At 40.2% G+C, this 27082-nt stretch overlaps 1 protein-coding gene across 3 annotated transcripts; it reads left to right on the top strand.

Moving 5' to 3' along the window:
• The first annotated feature begins 2877 nt into the window (after positions 1–2877).
• nectin3b (nectin cell adhesion molecule 3b) lies at positions 2878–27082 on the top strand. Of its 3 annotated transcripts, none has more exons than XM_054625885.1 (8): positions 2878–3006; positions 9849–10196; positions 11103–11402; positions 12604–12721; positions 13185–13336; positions 24473–24617; positions 26331–26433; positions 26809–27082. In XM_054625885.1, exons 1-8 carry the CDS (start codon positions 2928–2930, stop codon positions 26983–26985), a joined length of 1422 nt encoding a protein of 473 aa, XP_054481860.1. In that variant the 5' UTR covers positions 2878–2927; the 3' UTR covers positions 26986–27082. The 3 variants fall into 3 exon arrangements, with proteins under 3 accessions (XP_054481860.1, XP_054481861.1, XP_054481859.1); XM_054625886.1 differs by having other exon boundaries at positions 26812–27082; XM_054625884.1 differs by lacking the exons at positions 24473–24617; positions 26331–26433; positions 26809–27082 and adding an exon at positions 17047–21471.

The following is a 27082-nucleotide window of genomic DNA, read 5'->3' on the forward strand; positions in this document are numbered from 1 at the left end:
GGAGGGAGGCGCTGACCCGTAGAATAAAAGGAGCGTCTGAGCGGGAGGTGGACTAATTTAACCGATCTTTACTCCGCCACAATCCTGAAGCCCTCTCAATACCTCTCTCGCTTTTGTGAAAGAGCACTTGAAGGGTTGAAAAACATTCCAGAGAGAGAAAGTACCTGGTGATGGAGAGCAGCTTTAGTTTGGAGCAGAAGGGAAAGGTTGTTATCATGATCACAAAATCCTTCATGTCTTCAACTGAGAAAGTGGATTCTGTGGCTTTGGCTTCCCAAAGGCTAGTTTAATTAACACAGCCATAGTTTTAGTTTTGGTCACACACAGGTTATGTGTCACTCTAACCTTTTGTGGTGTTTCCGTACTGTGCTCACATAAGTTGCATTAAGAAAAGACAATTATGTGTGAGCCAATTATATAAACGAGAGAAGGTACAAAAAGCTTATCGCTGTCTTTGCTGAATAACTGAGATGTGATCTAAAGGAAAAGTCCAAAGAGTTATTCAGGCAACCTTTTAAGGAATGTCTATTGTGTACTTTTGGGCTACATGTAAGCAAAAAAACTAAAGGTATTATATAACAAAACAATGTTTTATCCAAAGTAATGACACTGTCAAAACTGGCTTTTTAAAAAAAAAAAGTAATTGGAAACTTTGCACAGTGGATTGGAATCAGATACTAAGAATCCATAAACAGTATCATGCAAACCAGAGCAGTAGCCTGGTTTGGTGTTTTCTTGAGTGTATCAGAGAGGAACTGGAGGAGGAGTGAACTCAGTTTAATTTTTTCCGCTTTGTTGTTCATGCTATACATAAAGGTGATTGACTTGTACACTTCAGTTTAATGCGTCATTGCACAATAACATCCTAGCCTAAGAAATGGGTTAAATAATGCAATGGATTGTTTTGCCCACTACCACTTAATGCATTAGCTTAAAACACTAATGGTAACAAAACATTTGACTGTGTTTGTTTATTTGGTAAGATCTAGCAATTTTAGAGAGAAATTGAAATTCAATTAAAAAACTAAGCTGCTGTTGAAAGAAAAAGGAAATGTGAAACAAAGAGCAAAAAACAAAACAAAAAGTAATATAAATGAATGATGTCTAATGGAAAAGTCTACTGCCTCTCAAGGAGGGGTCGTGGAAACGTCAGTGGGAAGCTTTAGAATGTATAATTTCTAATATGGCTATGATTTTAGAAGAAGCCCTTAAATGGAATTACACAGTCTTTTAGTCTGCACTTCTCTCTCCCTTATCATAAATTCTTTGCCACAGCAACATATCGCTTTCATGTTGATGCATTGCACTCAAGGCAAAATATTCCGACTGAACTTAAGAACAATGGGAATATTCGATGCACTCATTTCACCCACTTCGAGATAGATTTAAAAAAAGAAAACGACATGCTTGCGTGCACGCTCGCACACACACACACGATTGCACGATAGAGTTGCAGATGAATGGGATGGTGGGAGAGTAATTGTATCCCTTGTGGCTCTTCAGAAGACAGCACTGAGACTCAAATTAAAGCACTGACCTGGTTAGCTTTCTGTCAGCAGAAGGGGGTGCTGCCCCCCCCTTCCCACCCACACATTACTTTGCAGAGATTAACTTGTTGACTGATTATGAGCGGCAACTACACGTCAGCATGTAACAAACCCATGCAGACAGTCCATAGAGAAGATAAGGCCATAATCATTTTGGAAGTTTACAATCATCCCAGTAAACCACTATACCATATAAGAGATCAATTAGTGAAAGGACATTTAAAAAATCTACCACCATAAACTGAATAACAGACACTTTATCATACCCCGCAGGGATTGAGGATTTTCTCCTGGGACTCGTATCCAGATGGATGGTTATTGGTATAGTTGGGAATTGAGATATCAACATATTCAGCATCAATAATCTTCAGATAGGTACTATTCTATTTCAGTTTCTCAACAATTCACCTTACATTTCCCTTCACATTTTCTTTTTACATGCAGCAAACATCAATGATGTTGTAAAATACATCTCCCATCGATGTTTATTGCTAAAGCACCACTTGTAGGTAAAATGCTATAAATACATGAAAGATCACTCAAATTGATGAGTGCATATTTATCCAATTATGGTTTTATATGTATAATGCGCTCAAATAAGAATGCTGGCTACTTGTTTCTGTAAATTGGTACAGAATACCCCAAATATGTTATGCACCAAATTTTGAGAACACTGGATGGAAGTTATGAAAGTTATGATGACAAAATACTTTTTTTGCTAAATTTTCCAAATGAAGGAGAAAATCATCGTGGACTACAGATCTGTGATTGGACCGTGCTAGACCCATGATAGGGCGATGCCTTCAATGGGTTGAACCGCCAATCAGTCAATACAAACTTCTAAGTTAAATAGTTCTAAAAAAAGAAACAACGTTGCTTTTAAATGTGCATTTGCTCATAAAAAAAAGAAACAGTTCCTCTTGATTAGGTGGTCTAACTTTTAACCTAATTAAATTGGAATCTGTTCAATCATTTCAAGACCTACTGGCTGACAGACAGAGAAACAAACAAAACATATCGAATCTATGACAGCTGTAAACATATGTCACTGGGATGCATTTTCAGTGAGTTACTGTCAAAGACAGCAAAGAAAAAAGTGATTCGATCAATCAATGTATGTCGGTTATCCACATAGATGACGTAATGTGTATAATAATGGATCATTCCTCCAGGGGGGTGTTGCTGTCGGATCTCGACGAATGAGCGCGTACTTTTCATTGTCAGGTGAGCTCCCGGCCCCCGCTCCGTGTCGCGTACATGGTACAGTCCACTTGCCGGTCGGAGTTGTTGCTGAGGAGGTTCCGCTGTTCAACACATACCGTTAAATTGGCATGCGGCCGACGCTCGTGTCCTGTAACAGAGACGGCACTGTTTTTGAAAATGCGACCGTCTTATCAGCGGAGTTACCTCGGGCAGCAGGGCAAGGTCGCATTAATTCACCTTTTATGCAGTATTACAGGTGAGTCGGGAATTTTGCACGGCAGTTTTACTACAGCTACTAACGTTACACAGAAGTTTTGTGAAAGAGCCGAAGGGGTCGCGCATCCTGCAGAAATCTAAATGAACGAGTCGGATAAACGAGCCAAGACCGTGTGTTTCAAGCGTGGCTCGTTTTAAGTTGGCAGTGGAAGAAGTTTAGCAGGTGTACCTGGAGGACCACAGGGAAGTTGGTTACTTGTTCACTGGTAGCTAGCCAGCGCCTCCGCCGCGGAGGATGGTGCGACCCGGGTCCACCGCAGAAACAGTCCGCCAAAACCACCGGGCAACTCGTGCAATGTGGCTCATTTATCCATACCGTTACCCAACCTACACTTGGGTCATTGCAGATTGATTGGCACCCATATTAACTTCATACAATGTTGCTATTAAAGTAACACGGTGCTATGTTGTGTGTCACGTCAGCCGCCTTTGCAAACATGTTGGGGGAACTCACATTAGTGTCATCAGAGAAGACAATGCCAAATGTCAGCACCTCCCAGTCTGAGGATGAGGGTCAGCCACCATGTGGCTGCACTGGGGCTCATCATGGTTTAATTAAGGGCTGAACAATTTACTAACTCAACCCTGAAACACGCCAACTTTGTGCACAGTGCTGTGGTGCTGCTGTGGAAAACCGAAAAAGCCAAGGTACAAGGTAAAAGTCTAGCTGCAAGTCTGTCTTCAAACTGTCCTCAAATCTACTCAAGTTAGCTTATATATGTCTAAAAGAAACCAATGGAACATGTATGGTTGATAATTGTAATGTGGGATTAATGTTTTACCCACAGGCAACTTTTTATACCAATTACCTTTACGCCACAAAAGGAAACAAAGGTTTGATGTTAACAAGTGTAATTCAGTTAACCACCCTAAAAACACCATGAACAAATACCCTTGTAAGGGAAAAAAAAAATACAGACCAAATTAAAACTTTGCTGCTCAGAGGACAATCAATAGTTCAGTGTCCTGTCTTTGCATGCCCATTTGCATGCTTGTATACCATGACAGACCAATGACTGAATCAGGCCAGACAGTTTGTGTCAGTCCCCTATGTTATTTTTACCATAAGGTGAGAAAAGGACCCCTAAAATGTAGACTAGAACATCAGTTAATGCAACTAAATGCAACACAACCACAAACTGCATTTGAAAATGATTGTAGAGAGAGTTAACTCTCACCACAGTGTTTTACAGTGAGTACATCTTGTTGCAGGGCTGTTGGATTGCATTAGATTGCAAAAAATGTTTGTATGTGTCTGGTCACTCACTGATAGTTTTCTAACTCAACATTGGCTGTATGTTGTCCATAAAACTGGTATGTATGTAATATATAGGATAATGGGCATCTTACCTTAGACATAATCACATCAGAGCAGCAGATTGAATGGGAGTCTTACAGTTTGGGCCGTTGTTGGTTCATTTTACACCAGTGTCTCATCATCAATAGCTCCATGCATTGACTAATGACAAATAAGTGACTGTATTGCACATGCCAAGATACTTTCACTGTTTTATGTTGTAGTGTTCCTCCCCCGGCAACTACACAGTGTGCAGATAATGGAAGCTCTGGGCTACTATACTATGACTGAACTCAATTGTAACTTTTGTTAAAGACTTGACGAGAGATACAAGCAGAGTGACCCAGACCCTCTGTTACATAAGTAATTTACTGTCACTTATTATTGCCGGTATTCCTAAACAGTTTTACTTCCTTCAGAGAGTTCAAGTCAAGGAGCAGGGGCAGGTGCACATTTGTCTACCTCCTGTTTAAGATGGAAGTACATTTCAGTGAGTGCTTTGACCTTGTGCCTTTTTAAAAATGCGAATTTTATTTTTAGTTTGACATTTTTTGGACCTGAAATTTGTACCATGTCAAATGTTGATTCGTGGAATTATGTGTCATTAGAAGACACCATATTGCTGATTTGTCTTTTTCATGTATTAGAAATGATTAATGTTCCTACACTTTCGAAATACTGCCCTCTACAGTCGACTGGAAATGCGTTAGTACTTAACATATGCGCCTTTGTGCAGCTTGATTAAGCCAGTTAAAATATTTACAAAAAGTTGATTTCAAGGTCTGATAAGTCACACTGTCAAATGATCATTCATATTTTCCATATGCTGCTCTGCACAGCTGGCTCTGCCACTTGCACCTTTCCACCATCTCCATTTATGTTCTGATTTCCACTTTTATCAAGACTCACAGCCCTCTGGCAAGACACACATATTAATACACTTGCTGCCACATAAGTGGTGCATGTGAAGGTAATATTGACTAAAGTGAGAATGAGCACCGGGTGTCCCCAGGGAGCAATGTGTCCTTGGTGTCAGGATATCTATAATCGTGTGTGTGTGTGTGTGTGTGTGTGTGTGTGTGTGTGTGTGTGTGTGTGTGTGTGTGTGTGTGTGTGTGTGTGTGTGTGTGTGTGTGTGTGTGTGTGTGTGTGTGTGTGTGTGTGTGTGTGTGTGTGTGTGTGTGTGTGTGTGTGTGTGTGTGTGTGTGTGTGTGTGTGTGTGTGTGTGTGTGTGTGTGTGTGTGACATTGTGTTGCAAACCAAACTTCAAGTATCTACAGCAGCTTCTCTCTTTGAGGAACTAAAGATGCACGAACATAAAGCTTATTTTCTTTGTCTCAAAGCGCAAGAAGAGAGAAAACATTCTTATTGCTATGTCGAGATAGGCTGCGTATAAGATCAGATAGACTTTGCCTTTATTCTCATCACTTTTTTATTCTGAGTTGGAGAAAACGAGGGCAGGCTTATGTAAGGTTGTCGTCATGTCACAATAAAAATTTAATACAGTCGCTATACCTCTTTCATTACATATTCAGTGCAGGAAAATGCTGCTTTCTTTCCTCTTACTCTGCTGTTTTTTCTTGCCATCTAGCCTTATCATGACAAATACATAAGTCGTAAATTTGGTTAACTGCTTGAGACAAAGGCTCAGTATATCGTATAGTAGCTGTCGTCTGGGTGTAGTTGTGTGTATATAATAACCATTGAATTTTCTGTTTAAGTCGGAGGGAATTTACATGTATTATACTTACATTCAAAAAGTTGGAGTCTTTACTGTGTCCCTGTTTCCACTTGTGTTGTTTATAAGATAAAATAAATATTTTTTAAGGACTGCCTGTTGGTTCCCTTGTCATGGAGCATGTGGTGACTTCCTAATTACCTTCAGCAACTGAACAATATCAAACATTTGCTTTGGACTGTTGCTTTACCTACTTGAACGAAGTTGTAAACTTTGTGTAGCTCGACATTTAGGATATCGGAATATTCTTCAGGAAGGAAAGCCTCCATTTTTTTTGCATGGACTTTTAACTGGTGGCTCATTTCATTGTAGTGCAGACAATGATTCATTTATATGAATAATTACGATGACAAAATGGGATGAAAGTTAGAAGAACAGAATTTACAAAGTTGTTTTTTTAACCCCCAATATATATTTTTTAAACCTTATATTCAATGACACAGGTAATCAAGCATACAATTGAATTTGATTTCAATCTGTTATATATAAAAATGTTTGTAAGTAATTCCTCTCGCGTTTTATACTAGTTGAGAATACTGTATTGGATTCACCAGTGGAAATGAAAGCTCATCACAGCATAGGAAGCTTGACTTGTCTTTTTGTTTGAAGGATAACTTCACATCGATCATACCTGCTATTAAAAGATCTCCCCCTTTCATGCAATTCACTCAGTTAATTTGCTTCAGCAGTCTGAGTTAGCCAAATCAAGAAGTTATCATCCAAAGTTGCAGTCTTTTAAGTACAAAATACCCTCTTTGTAACTAGAGATGGCCAGATGGTTTGTCAAACAGAACCGTTGGAGAAGCTGCCATTAGAAACCTTTTTGGAAAAGGGCTGGTACTTTAGAAATGATGCGGCAGATGATTGAATGAATCATCTGCCAATCAAACTCTGACCAAAGCGAGACGGGAGAAGAGCAAAAACCTAATTTCCATCAGGAAAAGCCTTCAGTGCTGCTCTTTGATCTTCTTTCAGTAAAGAAATACCATCCAGGTCTGATGTAACTGATGCTATTGCAGCATCAACGCTAACCCCTTCGGGGGCTGCCATTGTTGTATTTTGAAGGACCAGTCTCCTCTCTATGCTGTGTATTACTAAACACAAACGCATTACTTGGATATTTGTGTAATGTGTGATGCCACAATATTTTTGATCTCATGAAGTTGCAAGAATCCAGCTGCCGTGCAAGGTAGCCCCCTCTGTGTGTCTCTGTGACACTGAGACACTGGACAGTAAAACTGTAAAACAGAAGGAACTTCTGCATTAAAACGACGATCTTTCATACCCTCTTGATTTGACTAACGGAGATGGATGAACTCTCATATTAGTCTCAGCTAAGTATGGAATGCACTTTTGCACAGAATGCCGACTGGGGATTTTGTCCCCATCACTTCCATTAGAAGCACATGGGGAGGGAATGCCCTATATTGGCCATTACAAGGTTACAAGGCTTTTTATTCGTCATTTTACAACTGGGCTGCACAACGAAATTCAGATTGTAATCCCGTTTTGCTACATAAGAAAAAACACCAAAAAATATATTATTTTGAAGAGGAGGAATGTTTACAGCAAGAAAAAGTGTTTGTGTGTATTTTAGTGTGAATTGAAACCCATGCATAGCTGTAAATAGCACATAAATACAGGAGTAGTGCATCGTCAGCTGTATATCTCCCCACTGTTTCACTGATTTTTGCTGCTCTTTCTCTGTATGAGCAATAGGATGACTCACTATACCTACTCTGCAAAAAATATGCTATCATGATTTGATATCCACACGTAAACATTAGGCTTGTATTTAAGATATTTACAGCCAGCCCTACCTGGGCCAAAAGGGTTAAAGTTTGCTTTGTCAATCAATTTATTTCACAACTGGATTTATAGTTTTTTACCATATGATATAATTTACATTATTGATTCTCCAATTTGACAAATGAGTCACGCTATAATTGGTTATACTGTCACAATAATCTAAATGTTCTTTTTTCATTATTTTTTTATCCCTAATAACTAACCTTGTAATATACCCCTGGACCTACCAACATGAACATTTAAACAAGGGAAAATAAATGTATTTAAATTGAATAAGTACAGTTTTCAAACTTTATTATTATCCCAGAAAGGAAGACACAAAATCAACATTTGGGGGAGGGAAATATCCCTATAAAGTACCAATATTTGAGGACATGGCCTTTTAGAGGGAGATTGGCCAGAGACAGAGCTGTTTTTGGCAAAACAACAATAGAATATTTGGAGTCAGTTGCCAAGCAGCGCAGAAGGTTATGATTTATGATGAAATCTTTCTGCTGGCAGCTTTTTGCAATTAGTGATGTGGTTCAGGGCTTTGGTAGTCTAGCAATGCTATATTGTATTTTCTAAATCATTAAAGAAATTCTTCATTTTTTTTGGTTCACCGTAATCCTGACGATACGTTTCCTCTCATTGGTGTTTTTATGCGTGATTTTGCTCTTGCCTCTCCTCACAAAGAGTCCTCTTTTTTTTTTTTTTTCAACGATGATGTCATTGTCGTGTTTGCATATCTCTTCCCTTTTTTTCTGCCGGTCTCAGTCTGTTCTCTTTATCTCCCTTTGACTTTTCCTCAACACGACGTTGAGCTCTCTGTTTTTGAAACTTGCCACATTTCTGACAATTGCAGGTGACTGAGTGCATGGGGTAGTTATATTTGGACAAAGGACATACTGACAGCTTGCTTTTAGTTCCCAAATTCAGGTCAGGAGGAGAAAAGCTATAAAGACAAAAATTCATCAATGGATCACTCAGTCAGCTGCGTATTATTTGTCGAAAAGCCCAACACCTGCTGTGGTGGTATCAAGCTTTGATTCCTGTCTGATACCCACAGATGTCAGATGGTACTGAACGTTGTTTTAACGAGTCCGACTGACGTCAGCGGTAACCCTGAAAATACTCTTCTCTCTCACTGAGTCTATCTTGGTACTCTTGATTTGTTGCTGAGTATTAGATTGAAGACCCTGCTGTCTGACATTTTTTTAATTGAAAATGTAATATGTGCCTTTGAGTAGAGTAAAGCAATATCAACCACATAATTGAATTGTCTACCATATCCATTACAAGCATCTAAGACAAATCTTTTCATTAATTTTAGATTAATCAATTGATCCTTTAGTCGTTAAATGTCTAAAGAAAGTTCTGCCAACTACTGGGCGCCAAGAGTGACATCTTTTGGTATGTTTAATTTGACCATTTAGAATAATATAAAGCAACAAAAAAACAGCAACTCTTTAGAGCATTTGAACATTTGAGAAGCTTACACTAAAGCTTCAACAATATGACTAATAATTGGTGAGTCCATTGGCAAACAATAGTAGGCAATTTGGTTTATAAATTTATTGTTTAAGTCATTTTTAATAAAAAAAATGTGAATAATATGCTAATTCAATGTTTTTCTATGTTCCAAGTTTTATTTGAAGGCTCCCAATTACCTTGAGTCTTATATATTAAAAAGGTCTTAAAAGCCAAGCCAATAATGTTAGTAACATTCAACAGTAAGTTGTAAAAATAAAAATGGATTACTCCTTTAAATGAGGGGGATCCATATAAGTAACAACAATTACAGTACTAATTAGGATTAAAGGATTTTTCTTCAAAAGAAGTGGAGTTATACATTTTTAAGAAGTTTTAACAAAGGTGTGGCGTAAGTGCTTTTAACTTCCAACTGTTTTATTTATTGGTGCTAGATTAGCAAAACCTGTTTGCAAATGAACATGAGTGTATGTGGTCTAAGTCTGGTTTTTGTTTGTCTCTTTGGCAGGTGTGTGGGGCAGTCAGGTGTTGGTGCCTCAGAGGGTGAATGCTGTGCTGGGGAAGAATGTGACATTAGAGTGCCGGGTGGAAGTGGGCACAAACCTTACTCTTACTCAGAGTTCCTGGGAGCGCCGTCTGCCTTCAGGCTCTGTCACAGTGGCTGTCTACAACCCCCGGTATGGCATCTCCATCCCTCCAGAGTTTATCCATCGCTTGTATTTCCGCTCTCCCACCTCGCATGATGCCACCATTGTCTTGGGAAACGTGGGCTATGCTGATGTCGGGATCTATACCTGTAAGGTTGCCACGTTTCCTCTTGGAAACACTCAAGCCTCCACTACTGTCAATGTACTTGGTAAGTATTTACGCACTTGTGTTTTCTTCTGTGTAATGAGTCCAAATGGTCAATTAATTATTAGTTGATTAAATATAAAATATTTATTAAACTATATATCAAATGTGAATATTTGCTGGTGCTCTAAGTCTTTGTGTTTTGGACTCTTGGTTGGACAAAACAAGCAAATTGTGATGGCTATTTTTTTTAACCATGTTTCAACATTTCATAGACTAAATGATTAGGAAAGTAATTTTCTGATTTTTTGATAGTTTAAATCATCAGAAGTTGTACAACGTCCAGCTGTGGATATGGATGCAATTCATTTTAAATTGTTTGTGCTGGACAACATGATGGAAATCAATATCACAGTATTGATGAACAATATTTTTAGATATCGATATGTATCAAGATATGACTTATGTATGCAAATTGTTGTTCAGTGCAATTCATTTTATTCCACTGGTATGTATTAGCCTACGTCAGACAAAGTTTGCGCAAGTTTTACATTACAACTTGCTTGGAATCATTCATTCAGACTTTTGTTCAAAGATAACTCAAAATCATAATGATAAAATTCCAAATATATTCAACAAACATTAATATAATTGTTAGATTTGAAAGTATGCTCTCCGGATCCTTGGGTTACATCATCACAGGCTGTCACTGCTGGCACACAAACGCAGTTGAATCCGTTTTTACAGAAAATATCATAGGGGTTGCTAGAGCTGCTAATAATGGGTAATAGTGGAATGACATAAGAGGAGAAAATTCAATAAAAGAAAAGTACTATTGAAAAAAACAGAAATGTAATGTAGACCTTTTAAAATACTAAAATTAACTCAGTAAAATAACCTCAGAACGGTCTTGAAATGTGACAACTCTCGTTTTGTTTCTACCTGTCTTTGTTCACTGTCTGTATCACAGTGGAGCCCAAAGTCTACGTGTCTGCTGGTTCATCTGCTCTGGTCGACGGTGGCAATGATACTGTGGTGGCCACTTGCATTGCTGAGCGGGCCCGGCCCCCTGCTGAGGTGTCCTGGGAGTCCAACCTTTTTGGCCAGTCAGAAGTGCAGCTTTTTGACGAAGCCAACGGCACAACCAGCACACAAGTGAGCTACCTCTGGCAGCCCACACGTCACGTCCAGGGCCACACACTCACCTGTGTTGTCCGCCACCCGGCCCTGCAGAGTGACTTCAGGATCCCCTACCAGCTCAATGTGCAGTGTGAGTGCCTTAGGAATGGCTATTTTGGGGTATCATGTTAACATCTTGAAGACCGCCTTATAGTAAAAATGCTGATTGATACTGATTCTGTCCTGCTGTAAGACTTTTATGTATTGTCATGCCCTGAAGTGAATATATTAAAGGGCGCAGTAGAGTCTACACTGTAAAATGGATTGAATTTTTGAGGTCTCCCATCCATAGTTTGAAAGGGGGCAAGTATAGCAGTGATTCCCTTGCTCCCTTCCTTTACCTCCTTCTTGAACAATCAAACACTGTATTTAGCAGAAAGTAAAGGCAGACGATTGAAAAGTTGATGTTGCTTGGCCTTGTCAGTGTTGAGGTTTTGATTTATTTGAAGCACTTCAACAACAATTCACTTTTGAAAACAGCTGTATTGACGGGGATTAAATCGAGGACAATCCATTCAACATCCTTACAGATATTAATTATGGTTTAAGAAAGGCTGTCCTTGGGGGTTTGTGTGATTTTTCTTTTATCAAAATGTTTTTCTCTCTTTATTTTTCTATGTCAGCACATGTCGCTCTGTGCCCCTAAACTGTCAAAAGTAAAAATGTTTTCTGTCAGTAAGCCCCCATAGATGGTCAAGCACATATCTGTACTTTGTGGGGTACTTTGATGCATTAACTGGTCTGACTTATTGTTTTGTGACAGATGGCGGCTGAAAAAGCTTTTATGCGAGTTCAATTTGTGGCACAGCAAAAAATAAGAATGACAAACATTTTGTAGATGATTGTCAAAAAAAAACATAACTGTCCCCACATTTAGGACATAGTGTTGATGATTTGGTTTGAAATTGGGAATACCATCATAACAAGTAAGTCATTACTGTTTGCTTCATGATTGAACTCAGACTCCATATAAGGCTATACGCAAACCAGGCAAACGGTCATCTTGCATGTTTGCTGCTGCAAAGCACAGGGCTTCAGCGAGAACTATCAATACAACACAGCAGAAATATATGTGAAGATTTACCTTGATTATACCAGGTACCTTGTAATGGTTAAACCTTGGGCAAGACACTTATGATTGAACACAGTTTTTCATGATGGTGGCATGAATGTTAGTTAGAGTCCTTGCATGGTAGCCTGTCATCAGTGTGTGAATGGTTGTGTGTTAGGTTTTGTGGCCAGTTTGTAGCTAAATCTAAAATGTTTGATTTTGTTCCCCCCTCTCTCTGTAGATGCTCCTGATATATCTGTTGTGGGCTATGATGGAGACTGGCATGTTGGGAGAGAAAATGTTCAAATGACGTGCAAAGCAAACGCCAACCCACCGGCTAATCACTTCAGATGGACCAGGTGTGTGTATCTGTTTGTATGACATTTTCCTTTCCTCTTATAAGTTAAAATTTAACCCAAAAAGCCACAAACTTTTCTACAAAAATATTGAAGTAAGATAAATTGATTCATCTTATTAATAATAATAATAATTATACAAATAATGATACTAACTATATTTATAGTTACATTCAAACAAGGACATATAGACAATGAAATTAGACATAAAATCTACAAGTAAAATAAAAGAGACTTTTAAGAAAATTGGTAATAATAAAAAGGACATTAATTATAAGCCAAATTAAAGACTAACGTTGGCTTTCCTTTTCCAATATTTTAAAGTATCTTTTACTTATCTAAAGCCTTCAAGTCATTATTTATCATGTATCCCAAATAAAATATCACATATGCATGGTTACATAACAGGATAGAAGTTGTAGGTGTGTCTTTGTGTGTCTAAATACTTGTCTCTTGTGCATCATAGATTGGACAGTGAAATGCCAGAAGGGGTGGAAATAATGAACAGCACTTTGCTCTTCCTGCGTCCCCTCCAGCGGAATGACTCTGGAGTTTACAGGTGTGAGGTTGCCAATGACATCAACCTCCGCAGTCGGGATGTGCGCATTCTCATACAAGGTGAGCGGAGTACACACACAGCTGACTCCTACTGCCTTCTCTTCCCATAGGAAGCACAGTGCGTGCAGGCACGTCATAGAGGGTATCACTGCCTGTGACATTGTCCTTCAAGCTGAAATGTGACACTGTATCACTCTCACCCATTCTGTACATACTGACAGTCTACCAAGCATTCACACATGGCAAGTTGTGTTGGCACTGATAATATTTGACCTTTTTTATTTAGTCTTAATTGCATGCTGATTAGCCTTGATGAACATTAGGTCTCCAGATGTTTAAAGGAGGAGAACCTGGGCCAAACAGCTGCACATATTTAAGGCCCCTTTAGACCACTGAGCACTGCCCCTGCTCTGTCTTCTTGGCTTGGCATCTAAGTATGTCTCTCTTTTGTGTATGATGAGCATGCTCCTCTGGTCTCACAAAATCTGTCTTGTCTGTGGAAGCTCTCTTCCTGAATGAAGTTCTGATTATGATGTGAATTTTTTTTTTTTTCTTTTACATCTCTCTTGCTTCCTTTTCTGTTTCTTTTATTTCTGCATGTGTCATGCAGCAAGAGGCAAAAGCCTGCAGCCCTACTGTGAGATGATGTCCCAGATTCATAAAACATTAACTAGATCTTTTCAACTCCTATTTATTATTTATCATCCATATTTCATTTTCCTTTGAGAGGATCTGTACGGGTGTGCGCAAGCTCACACATGTTGGTGTACCCTTCATGTGTGTGTTGCTGTGGGTGTTCTCACATGTGTCAGTTCACTGCCTCCGCATGGAGTACAATTCACATACTTAGAGCTTACAAACCTTCGGGTTCATGTCATCTCTCAGATGTTAATCTTTTCCTCACATCTGGCCTGGCACAGACTATATAGTGGCAGAGCAATTTTGCAGCACCATTTAAGCTTTTAGACACACATTATTTCCAATACTTTAGCTCCTTCTGCTTATGGCTGTTAGCTTTTCTGTGGTCACCCTAATCCAGTACATTTTAAATGTGGTATTCTTATGATGCCATGTTCTAAGAATGCATATTCTCAGGCGATTTAAGGATGGAAATATACAAAATAATTAGTAAATGCACTTTTTAAATTTGGTATCAAAACATAGTCAGAAAATTGCAGGAAAGGATTTGGTGTTTCTATCTAATGTCTTATCATTAAGCTGCCTCAATAAGTCACGCATTTGCTTTCAACATACAATAATACTATTATTTTAACAACAACAACATTTGAAAATAGTTTTTCATTCAATCCACTTGTCATTTATGAGAAGTCTTTGAGTCAGTGTCAGCAACAGCAACTTTCCCAAAGGTAACATTATTCACAACTATTGTGTTGGATTGCATGATGGTGCCAAGGAGTTTAAAATATTTTGATCAGCTAATGAGTGGTGTGCAAATATAGAAATGTTTTTAATCCGATTACCTTTTTTTATTGGTTGTATTTGTCAAACACATACCAGTATGTCAGTCTTATCTCCTATAACTCTCTCTGTGTATTGTGACCCTCAGATCCTGATTACAAGGTTGAGAAACTCTTGTTTAAGTGTTTCAGCATTTCAATCTGGATTTGGATTACAGAAATCAAGAAGTTTAAGATCCTCTGCCAACAAAGCAACAAATACATTACTCAGCTTATACAAAGCTGTGCTCATTAATTGTTACAGGAAGTGGTGGTCAGAAACATCCCTGGCCATTGCTACAATCCATTTGAATTGACATAAAACTAACTGGGTGAGGCAAAGTCGCCTACTAAGCCAAGTCATTCTAAAATATGGCATGCCACAAATACAATATTCGCCTAAAATACCAGTTAAAAATAAACAAGAAAACAAGAAACATGTACCTGTAACCAGGCCTCCGTAAAAGTTAGAGGCTAGAGACTAGCTGCTGTTTGCAGCCTCTGTTCTGTAGGTCAAAAGGCTGTACAATAGGTGATGATATTAGTAGAGAAGCCAACAGCAAACACACAAATGTCATACTACAACATTTAAATTAAAGCTTTCAAAGACATTAAAGTGTTGCGTCCTCTATGTTAGCTTCCTGTTGTAGTTACGCCCAAATCCATTCATTCATATTATTTATGTTTCTGTTACTTGTGTAGAATATACTCTGTTCAATAGTCTTTTGATTTCTTCAGAAGCCTTTGGTTTGCTCTTGCTTAGCCTCAAAATCTCCAGAGATATATTTGTCCTTCATGTATATTCATGCCAAGTAAGAAAATTGTGCTTAAATTCTTGAAACTCTACTCCCATAAGATTTTGTTAGCAAGAAACAAAAATGCTAATGCAGAGCAACAGTCTGTAATTCGGAGCTTATGCCCGTCCAGAACTGGCCGATGCCCCAGAAGCGCGGCATAGCTGCTTGCAAATGCCAGGTGCGAAATTGATTGGATGCCTGGTTCTCGATATATGCTAAGGCAGGCATGCATAAATAACCAAACAGAGAATCCTTACTTTATAGTCACTCAGACATCATACCTACATGTCCACCAAGTGTGGTCACAATAACACGAAGCAGGACAAGATTATACATTCTCTAATATAAGCCCTGCCTACAGCATTTGTGCTTACTTTGAGGGGCAGCTATAGCGAAAAATGGAAAATTCGGACACTATTTAAAATGGCAGAAAATATATCGAGATGCAAATTGGCGTGGCTTATATGGATGGATTAATCAGGACCCACAAAATCCAGGAAAAATATTTTTTTTTGCCTGAGATTTACGGTTCAAAAGTCACAGGCCAAAAAGTAAAGTAAATTGTTATAGCACCACATTCGCAACTGCACGTCCTTGGGTCCACAGCAATTCAATACTAACACAATGTATGGTGAGGGATATCCTCTTTACGAACTGCACGGCTGTTAATTCCTGTCAACCTTAAAGTAATTTTACCTTCCATTTCAAACACATCGAACATATACCAAAAACAGAACAGACCAGAAAAGCATAAACGTTCCTTTATTTATGTATGTTGAACGATATTGCCAAAAGAGACAGAAAAAAATATTAGGGAGTGGTACTGGTGTGACTGTTTGACAATTTCCCTACCACTTTCAAGCAACCCCTGCCATAAGGAAATGGTATATACCAGTGGAACCAGTCTGCAATTGCAGCTGAAGCATAGTGGCATACCATCAGCCACTTATCGATCTGCACGCCGCTGCCAATGTTAGCCTGATTTTCACAGCTTTAACGTTCGGTCCCCATGGCTCAGGATAAGCTGGAAAGAAGTGAAAGCTCACGTAGTAGAACATTAGCTGATAGAGTAAAAAAAATGTAGAGCTGACTGCTTTCCTCATAAACTTAATGGTGCTTTCCTTTATTTTAGGAGTCAGCCAGGCTGGCTGACCGACTAACCTTGCTATTTAAGACACTGAGGTGATTATCAAAATGATAAAGAATGATAAAACACTACAAAAATAAACTGTTAATACTATTAACAATATGTACAAAGCTAACTGGTTTGTTATCTATGTTTTACTTATCAATCATGGTTTAATAATCAAAGACTGCACCCACTTTGCTCTGAGGAATTGGCAATGCAAACCTTAGGTGTGCCCGTTAGTTTAGTATGTGTTGTTGTTTAGTTGATGGTAGTCATCCCTACTTAGTAAAATGCTGATGTAGTTGGCATTGACATTCTCTGCTTTTCTGTCTCTTCATCTCTCCCCTCCACCCTCTACTCCCCTCTCACCCTCCTTCCCTCCATTAGATCCTCCCACCATGCCTTCCACCATTACTGCTCCTGTCCTAACTGGCTCTGCCTCCTCCACATTAGTCGATGATAAGGGGCATGTTCTTCTCAGCTCCCCCACACTTGAAGCCCTACCTGAGAGTAATCTTGGTTCCATAGTGGGTGGGGCTGTGGGCGGGGCCTTGTTTCTGCTACTGCTGCTGTGTCTGGTTGGCGTGTGTTACCTACGGAAACAGCAAACCTTCCACGGGAACTACTACACCAAGCAGTACCTGGGCCCCGGGGACCTCCAGAAAGCCCCCACGCAGCATGAGCTCCACCCTACTAAAGCTGGCAGCAGCTCCAACCATCAGGACCACGACCGAGAGGAGTGGGGCGACCGCCAGCTCAAACATGAGCGTGACCGTCGTCACCATAGTAACTACAACGGAGAGGAGTATCCCTCTAATGGCTACACTAGGGCAATGAGGGAGAGCAATCAGCAGAATCACCATTGTGAACAAACAGAGTATTCTAGTCCACGGCAGGCCAGAAGTGCCAGATACCCTCATTCACCTAAACCACAGAGAAACGGCCCCCCCTACCTGTCAGATGACTGCTACGATAGCGGGCCTGAGGGTGATTATGTCTCTCACACAGACGGCTCTGTCATCTCACGTAGAGAGTGGTACGTTTGACAAGCTACCAGGAGCAGAGAAACGGAAATCAGAAGGTTTAGTTAATTGAATTTCGAAGAAGCACATTATTTCTTTTCTGTTCGCACATGTACACTTCTACTAATCTCAATTCTGTAGTTTCCTTGTTTTGTTCAAGTTTCCTGGTTGACACTTGAGACATAATGTTTCTGTTCTTGATGTGGACAGACTGTAGACTCATCAGACTTGACTGACTGTCAACATCTTCATGCCTACAGAAGTGGGCTTATCTTTAGTATGTGTGTAGAGACTAACTAAAGATCATGATGTATGTGCGGTCTCTGCCTTACTACATGGACTGCCAATGTATTTAGTATTACTGATATGTCTTTCAGTCGAGTTGAAGCCCTGGGGGCTTGCAGACCACAGATGGTTGTTAGAGAAGGACGTTTTGTTTTGTTTCCACAAATCAGCCTCCTCAGGCTATGTGACACTTGCCCCTTTTTGTATGTTTTGATATTGCTTACACTGATTAGTTCAGAAGACTTCTGACCTCTGAATATGAATGGCTGATATTCATAATGATACAGAACCCATGGGTGGAAGTAATTTCATGAAATTCAGAGGATCTCAGGTCCTTCTAAAACTCAGTATGACACAGTATAGGCATATAGGTTAATTTAAAAAGATGGATTTATCCCAGTGAGTAATCAGAATAACTTCATAACTGATGACCTCTCCACACCAATTTATAGTCATAAATTATATTGCACTGCCTTTTGCAAAACTTTATACTGGACGACTACATCATTTGTTTTCTACCAGAAATGTCTACCAATTATGTAACTTACCATGATGGAAGACTTGTGAGCTTGAGGACTTGACCGCCAGTGTCCTAAAAATGTCCTTTTAAAACTGATTGCAGTGTGGGAACCTTTAAGAGCATTTCTACTGTATGTCCTCGGGAGGGCAAGCAGGATGTCTGCATGAATGAAGCACAGTCCACTGTAACAACAGACTGGGTTTATCACACAGTCAAGCCTTGATATGCAAATATGCTACAAAATTCTCGAAGTTTAGATAAGCTTGAATGATATTACTGCTGTTTAACATTTGTGTGATTTATTGATTTGGGGAAGAGTTTCTAGCTTGTTGTCCTCTTGATTAGGCCTCAAACACATCCTCCTGTTATCTACCAGATGGTAATGGATGTGTCTGAGAGTTTGCACTCTCTGAAATTCAAGAGTGCTATCAGCAGGGGTATTGTTGAAAGCAGGCTACAGTACGGCAGGCACCATACGCTGGCCTCCCAGTCACAAAGTATTTAGTTGCACAAAGAAGTCATTCAAGAGCGCCGCCAGTACCCCCGACCACAAATAACCACTGATGGACTAATTTCAGTCAACTGTAGAAAAAGACACGACTGTGACACAATCACAATCTGAGGCATTAATAGGCTTATTGTTGCTTATCCATGTGTGCAACTGCTGGCTCTAATCATGTTCAGAAGTTTATATTTTTTTTATATTAAGCATTTATTATTACTACCAGTATTATTACAGTAAAATATAAATTATAAAGTCAAATCAGGTCTTCTGTGATGGATGTGCTGTGACTGTTGCTTGCGGTTATAAAAGACGCAGCACAGTCCTTAATCACCAGATGGGACAAACACTAATTTATTTAATTCATAGTTATCCTTTGAGTAACCATAAAAGAATACACTCTATGCTATTTCTTTTTTTTTTTCTAAAAGGGATTTCTGGCTGGATTTATTCATTAGTAACCAGCCACAGTTATTGCTAATCAAGCCTCTCCCACGTCGAAGGCATACCAAGTACTGTGAATGAAGTGAGGAGAAAGTGTTTTAATGTCCATGTTATTGGGCTATGGAGCCCCAGTAGTTCAGGTGTCAAACTTGGATAAAGACATTCTAGATTTAAAGATAAATTTCAGTTTTTGTACGTGATCAATTACACACAGTTAAAATCTTTTGGCACATGCACCTATTTACCAGACAGCATGGAGGAGATCTAACAATTTCTTTCATCCACACTAGTGTTTGTGAATACATGCCAACTTTAGTAGTATGGTCACTTATACAATATTTGCTGCCAGATGCCAAATATTTGTTTAACTTGTATGTATAAATATGATGATGACAGTCTCACATAAGTATTGCTGACTAGCTTACAACTGATTATAAGCTCATATAAATGATTAACGTATCACTGTTGTATACAGGGTATTGTAGCCTGAAATAGAAGTGAAAAGATGCCTTAGGCCACTTTAGTATAATACAGTAACAGTTGTCAAAATAAGAATTAGTTATATTGTTATGAACCCTCACTAATTATTTGTCAGGATGTGAATTTTGTGCATTGAATAGGCTGCCATTCTCATAGTGAGATTTGATAGTGTGTCACTGTAACTTGCAAGCAGAGATGACCCGCACACTGCAGTTCATGTTGTTTAAACACGTTTCAAACGCCGTGCAGTACAGCAGAACTCCTTTATTTCCACAAACCGAAGCTTCCTATTCTAATGAGTAGCTACGTTTTAGTTGACTCCAATTACTTTAACTTAATTCCTCACTTACCACTAGTGGTGTGCAGAAAGTTTTTTTTTTTTTTTTTATCCGTTGCCAAAAACTCTGGATAAACTATAAAACACACTGTTTCTTTGGTAGAATGTATTTCCATGATAAAACGTTTACAGTGTGGATCACCCAAAATAACAATGTTTCTGGAAAGTGATGCTGCTGGAAAATGTCTTTCATACAATGTTTCAATGTCATGAGATCCACAAAAAAAAAATGTCCATCCACCTTCATTGTATTGGTGTGGAGGACGAAATCTGAGAGAACCTTAAAACTGTCTGCATTATTAGATACCACCACATGTAAGTGAGACTTTTTTTTGTGGTAAACTGACCCTTTTAATGGAAGTGGCCAAAATTAAGTGTACATTTGGCAATTTGTGAACCACAAAACCTTATTTAGATAGCTGAATTAAAAGTAAGGTTTCGGGGGTGACTGTGCTGCTGATGCCGATTAATTATGCCTTTTTGGTCACTCTCACATAAATGCAGAGAATAACAGGAAGCACAGCAGCATAACCCCTTCTTGTGTTTGCTTCTATGCACTAAGAAGGAAATTCCACTAATCAATACACTATTTTTGCTTGCCTTGTCAGTTTTCAGCTCTCACCTGGATTAATGAAGTTCTTTTTTACTGTGACTTTTTGTATAAAGATCAGTCACGTGTATCTTTACCTTGATAAATGTCCTTCACTTTGGGTTGAGAAATACAACTAGTGCCTTAGATACCTAGAAGAAGAAATGTAAGTGTTTTCTTATCATTGTTTACTTATGGATTTAAGAACTTGTTTTGTTGCTCTGTGAGATTTATTTGTTGCCTTTTTGTTTTTTTGCATACTGTGTGTTAGGAGGACTCCATAGTGCCATATTCCCTTTTCTGCCCCAGTCACCATGACAGTTAATGGTGCGCAGTATATTTGCAAAACTGGAGGCATTAATACACATTAAAAAAACAAAACAAGACAAAGCTTGAATGCATTTTGATGTAAAATTAGTGAGAGCTTCTGGACTTCACTGATTTCTGTCAGGGGTTTTGGTTTCTGTATTTTCACTGTTGAGTTTTCACACCTTGTGTTCATGTTTGTTTGTATATAAAAAAAGAAAATACAAGTCTCTGGAAGGAAAAAAATAATATTTATGTCAGCGACAACAGTGGAGCATTATTTTGTCGATCTTTTTGAGATACTTTAGTTCAATAAAGCACCTTAGCACCTGCAAGTTTTTCTCTCTGGAGGTTTTTGAGCTTGCCATTACTCAGACTGCTCAGTCTCAGCTTCTTTGTGCTTCTATAAATGACATCATCTCTAGCTCCCTAATGCTGCATATCCCCCTCCCACCCACCCCCCAACCCAATGTGCACACGTGGGACGTCGCAAATGATGTAATTCAAAATCATGCATCCTCACTTCACCTTATCTTCATTACTCGTTACTATCAAAGAATGCCAGTATGTCCATCGTGAGGGGGAGACCCAGCACCTCCTCTGCTCTCCCTCTGACCTCCTCACCAGTCCCAGTTTGCTTCGTTTCAGGACAGAATCTCCCCGCTCTCTCCCCTACAGCTCGTCTCCTTTGTGAACCCGCTCCCCCTGTGTCATTTTAAACGCTGAGTGTTTATGTCTGGCCCAAAGTCCCCACTCACCAGCCCATTGACTGTCCCCATGGCAACAAGCTCATCTGGAGCTGCTGATGGAGGCTGTCTTCCTACAAGCTCTACCTGGCCACAGAAAGCAGAGGGATATGGGGGGGGGGGGAGGCGAGAGTTAAACTGTGCTGCTTTGTAAGGCGGAGCAGTAAAGAGAGAATTAGCTGCTGGAATTGAAAATTGCCCATTACGCCCCGCTGCACCACGGAGAGCTCCTCTGGCTACACGGACATACGCTGACGTGACCTTGACACTGTCAAGCTTGGAGGTCCAGGTCCCCAAGAACACAGCCTACCTGAAAACCTTTTCTTGCTGACCTCTCTGCCTTCTATAGATCTTATCGTGTTCACAGCGGTTGTTGTCATTGTGACCTTGAAACAGGGCATGCTCAGTCAGAATGGTGGAGCTTACAAAAGGGAAGCAGCTCAGTATATTAATGATGTCAGCCAGCAGTGCTAGAATTTGTTAGAGACACTAGTGAGGAAGATCTGTGGGTTTGCTTTTTTTTTTTTTTGCCTGCAACACAACAGTTTCCAAGGATACTTTTCACAACACACAAAGGAGTGAGCCAACGTGTCAGGCAGCGTAGAGGGATGCAGCGCTGTCGCCTGTACAAGAGACACTTTGATATTAACTCCCCAGCAGAGGTTGGATCAAATTGTCGCCATCATTGAGCTGAAAATATTCAGTTAGAAGAAGTCAGAGAGAAAAAATTGACAGACCACCTCGCGCTCTAAACCCCCCCCTCTGCTATTACACCAGCATCTGCTCCCTGTGGGGTCTGTTGTCTGGGCAATAGCATGACCCTTTAGCCTGCTGCCTGCTGTTAAGGTTTTAACATTGTGTGTGGGGGGGTCTTGCCATCACTCCCTCCATCCTCTTCATGCCACTGAGGTGTGCTGTGTTTAATTCATAATGAGCCGGTCTGCTACGCTGACCTCGCCGAGCACCAGCATGCACTTCTGCTGGCGTGTGTGTGCGTGTGCGTGTGTGTGTGTGCGTGTGTGTGTGTGTGTGTGTGTGTGTGTGTGTGTGTGTGTGTGTGTGTGTGTGTGTGTGTGTGTGTGTGTGTGTGTGTGTGTGTGTGTGTGTGTGTGTGTGTGTGTGTGTGAGATAAAGTGCTGAAGTAGGAGAGACAGAAAGAGCCTTGCACTGGAGCCAGATCCCAGTGTGGGGACAGTTGATCCACCACTAATCCAAGCCACTCCAGAAGGAATGCTATTTGAACCAATAAAAATGGGAGAAAACCATCTCAATAGAGCATGCATGAATTTAGTCATGCCGTTAATTGTCCCAAATATACTCCAAAATAATTCTCCTGCGTGGATAAACCTTATGAGCTCCTGATGGTGCTTCATGCATTGTGTGCAGTTTTTACCCCGTCACATTATGAATGCCTGCAAAAAAAAGTCTGTCACCAGGCATTAATGCAGGCAGCTTGATGAACTGCATTTTTAAAGGCTTTTTGATCAACTCAAGAGGCGTTTGTCATAGTTCAGAAGCCATCAAAGGAAATCGAACCGTTAACTGTTAGAGGACAGCGAGACGGGAGAAGAGAGGAGAGGGGGAGGGGAAAAAGAAGGAAGAAGTGACGCTCAGGGGCGAGCTCAGAAGTCCCAGCTTGTTCAATCTGCATCTTAATTTAACTGTTATTTAGGATCCCATCTCAGCACTTTATTGATTTTTTTTTTTTTCCTCCCACCTCAGAACTGGAATTGACCATTACACACTTTGCTTTTTCCCCCACCCCTGTCAACCTTTTGTCCTCCAGTTCCTTCAGAGTCCCACAATCACAGTTTTACACATTACTGCTGATTGGCCAAAAACATGCTGCTCTGTGAGTTTAATGCATCTTAATCACATTTAATCCTAATCCTCTCAGTGGACAACATGGAGCGTATGCAAGCATATGGTCAAACAAAGAAAATTCAGCAGACATTACAACAGCAGCTAGAACCTTGACACACACATTGTAGAGAAATGGATGAACAAAGAGGGGGTGAACATGCAAAGTGAATCATTAGTGAGTAATACAGTTTCAAGGTGCAGTTCAGAGACTTTTATTTTCCCTTTTCTTTTGGCATCTGCATCGCTCCCTCCCACTACTTTCTTTCTAACAAATTTCATGTCACTTAAGAGCAACCTCCTTTCCTCTCCAGAGTTGCCCAACAAGGAGGACAGTCCTGGAAGAGAGAAGACACACGATGACACTGAGCACAGTTTGTACTCCTCAGAACAAACTGTGCTCCAGTTAACAAATCTCTCTCATGTTGCAAGTTTGAAATGTTTTATTGCAATTGAAAGGTCACGAATCAGATGCTATGCAGGTAAGTGTCAAACTTGCAGAAGCTTTTACTTTCCTTTCCTGCTGATGCTGACATTTATACAGTATGTGCTGTCATCTGCAGGTCTAAACTCATTGCCTCTAGGGTGCATAGGTGGAAATGTGTATCTTATAACAAATATCCCAAGTTTCAATGTTGATTTTGACTCTTTCTCTTGTACGTCCTTTTGCTGATATTCCTGTCTTCGTGTTATTCTGAAGGTTTCTCTCTATTCTGTCTCAGACCAGTCTCAAGATGAGAGGTCAAACTCCATCGTTGTGGCCGGAGCCGTGATGGGCGCAGTCCTTGCTCTCTTCCTCATCACAGTCTTCCTCATCGTAATCCTCACTGCTCGCAAGGCCCCGCCGCCAGCTTTCACTGACAAAGTGTAAGTGTGACAAATAATGATAATTAACTACATGATACCTTTTGAGGTTGACTGAAGCCCATCAGAGGGTTCAGGGAGTTGCTCCTTGCTCCCGTGGAGAGTGCTGCAGCGGTGCACGCCCCGGAGCAGGGAGCTGCAGGACAAGGTTGAGGGGTGGCAGGTAATTGCTGTCTTGGCAGCAAGCCCTTGTCCTATTTTGTTCAGTCTGCTCCAATAGTGCACCAACGCTCATGTTAATGTTAGATCCAAGAAGAATAACTTTGAGGTTGAATTATTTACAGAAGGAGCTGGGTCACAATCTGCCAGAGTCCTGTGACTGACATGAAATGCTGTGTGTGTGTGTGTTCACTCTTTGATTTGTGTGTGTCTGTTGTATATGTTCTCTATAACTGTAATTCTATTGCTTCTGTCTAGCATTTATAGCAAGAAAAATGTGTCCAATACTGCTGATCAACACACTACCCATTACACTGGGATAATTATTATGAACCTGTGGACCATATCTGCAAGGTTGCAGGTTGATCCCCTCATCCATCCCTGTTAGTGTGTCATTGAGCACGCTCACTGCAGCGAAACACAGCTACACTCATCAAGCATGTCTCAAGGAAGCAAGCTAACCGCTGAATAAATGTTATTTCTGAAGCATTTTACTCAAAACAAAAACTTCAATTGCAGATCATGTATGAAAAAGGGACTAAGACTGATGGGATATTCAAATTGCAGTTTATAATTAGTACAGAGCAAAAAGTTGCAATCAAAAAATGTTCATACATGGATTATTATTGTTTCAGCTAAAATTAATTTGGATTACTTCACTTTTTATCAACCATGGTAATCTCATATTTTCTTTCAATCCTTAATAAAAGTACTCAGTCAATTAATGAACAATGAAACTTGCCTTGCCTTGCTTCATTACTCAAAACATATTGTCCTCTTTAAAATTATACAGTAACAGTTCAGTTACAGCGTGTCACTGAGTTTCAACCTGACTGATTATGTGACAGTGATAACAGGCCACCTTCAGACACTGCTGACTGGCAGAAAACCGCATATATTAAGGGGGGAAATCCTTTGTGCATGGGTGTGGGCCCTGCATCACCACACTGACACTACAGGACGGTGTACCTTGCCGCGTGTTGGTCTGTGGTCAATGCCACGACAAACTTAGCATCTTAAGTGTGACCGTGGCTGGAGGTCCCGGTGGGATGACGGGGGACGGGTGGACGCAGGCCTCGCCCTTCTCCTAAAGCACACACAGACGTGAGTGCAGGACAGCGTGTCACTTAACTGGAATCTGTTACCACTTCTCATCCCAATTATTAAAGAGAAAAGCAGCATCAAGTGATATACAGTGTCAGAGAATCAATGCCTGTCATGACATCATTTATGAATGGCCAAGGTCAGTTTCAGTTTAGTAGTGGAGGGGGATTTCAATAAATGAAAAACCAGTTCGTGTCACAGGCTTCCTAGTATGAATTTGTAATTTCCAAGCTGAACCTGTATGAAGTTAACCTGTATGACCTCACTATTACATCATCAGGGTTATTTTCTCAGATAAGATGTTCCTTTAAGCAGCCCTTCTCTAAATTGCTAATTTAATAATCTAGTTGTTTTATGCTGCTTCTTTTCTTGGTTTACTCTTCCAGGTGTCTGTCCGTGCTGGTGAAATAAATTCTCTCCTCATCGCGGTTTCTTTTTTCTCTTTCTCTGAAGGATTGACCTTCCTCCGACACACAAGCCGCCTCCTCCCTACTCTGAGAGAGCTCCGGCCGTTCCCCTGGGTGTCCACGCATCACAAGTGGCCTGGCTCTGTCAGGTAAACCCCACTCCATTTACATAACCACTTTAACATCATGTCAGCAGTCTATATTTCATCTGAATCATCACGTACTCATCGCTTCACCACAAAGATTAACACTTGGTGAGCTGATGATGAGCGCTGAGTCACAACAGAAAGAAATAGCAAAGTTAATACGGACTGATGTCATAATATTTTTATTAAACAGGAGGCCTAATGGCTGTACTCATTTAATATGTAGGATGGCTTGAATCTTTAATATGTGTGCTCAGCTCAACTCAACATTTCATTAGCTTGTACTTTTTCTAGTCTCACCCAGAAAGAAAACTTTTCCTGTTTCTTCTCACACTTAATGTGATTTTTTTTTATCACCTTTTTGTGTCATGAAATCAGCAGACACGCAGGGCAGACCACAGGCACGAGCTGACTGACAGGCAGCAGTCACCCACAACGAGGCCAGGACCGCCTGCGACACGGAGCCCCACCCAGCAGCTGTCCCACCTGCAGTGGGTGTGTCATCAGAGTGGGACAGACCGGGTGTACATCAACCACCGTGAACACTACGTGTGACGGACATACTGAATATGGTCCACATGCATGCGGCAGTCACTCACTCTGTCTGAGACTTCACCTGATCCACCGAGCCGTCAATCCAGAAGAGGAAACA

Source organism: Anoplopoma fimbria, chromosome 24, assembly GCF_027596085.1.
Source record: "Anoplopoma fimbria isolate UVic2021 breed Golden Eagle Sablefish chromosome 24, Afim_UVic_2022, whole genome shotgun sequence".
NCBI lineage: Eukaryota > Metazoa > Chordata > Actinopteri > Perciformes > Anoplopomatidae > Anoplopoma > Anoplopoma fimbria.

Excerpts from the sequence above, each read along its gene's own strand:
- nectin3b (XM_054625884.1), top strand. The coding sequence starts at position 2,928 with ATGCGACCGTCTTATCAGCGGAGTTACCTCGGGCAGCAGGGCAAGGTC. Across the intron at positions 10,197-11,102 it reads CACTACTGTCAATGTACTTG|TGGAGCCCAAAGTCTACGTG; the intron begins GTAAGTATTTAC and ends TCTGTATCACAG. Across the intron at positions 11,403-12,603 it reads CTACCAGCTCAATGTGCAGT|ATGCTCCTGATATATCTGTT; the intron begins GTGAGTGCCTTA and ends CTCTCTCTGTAG.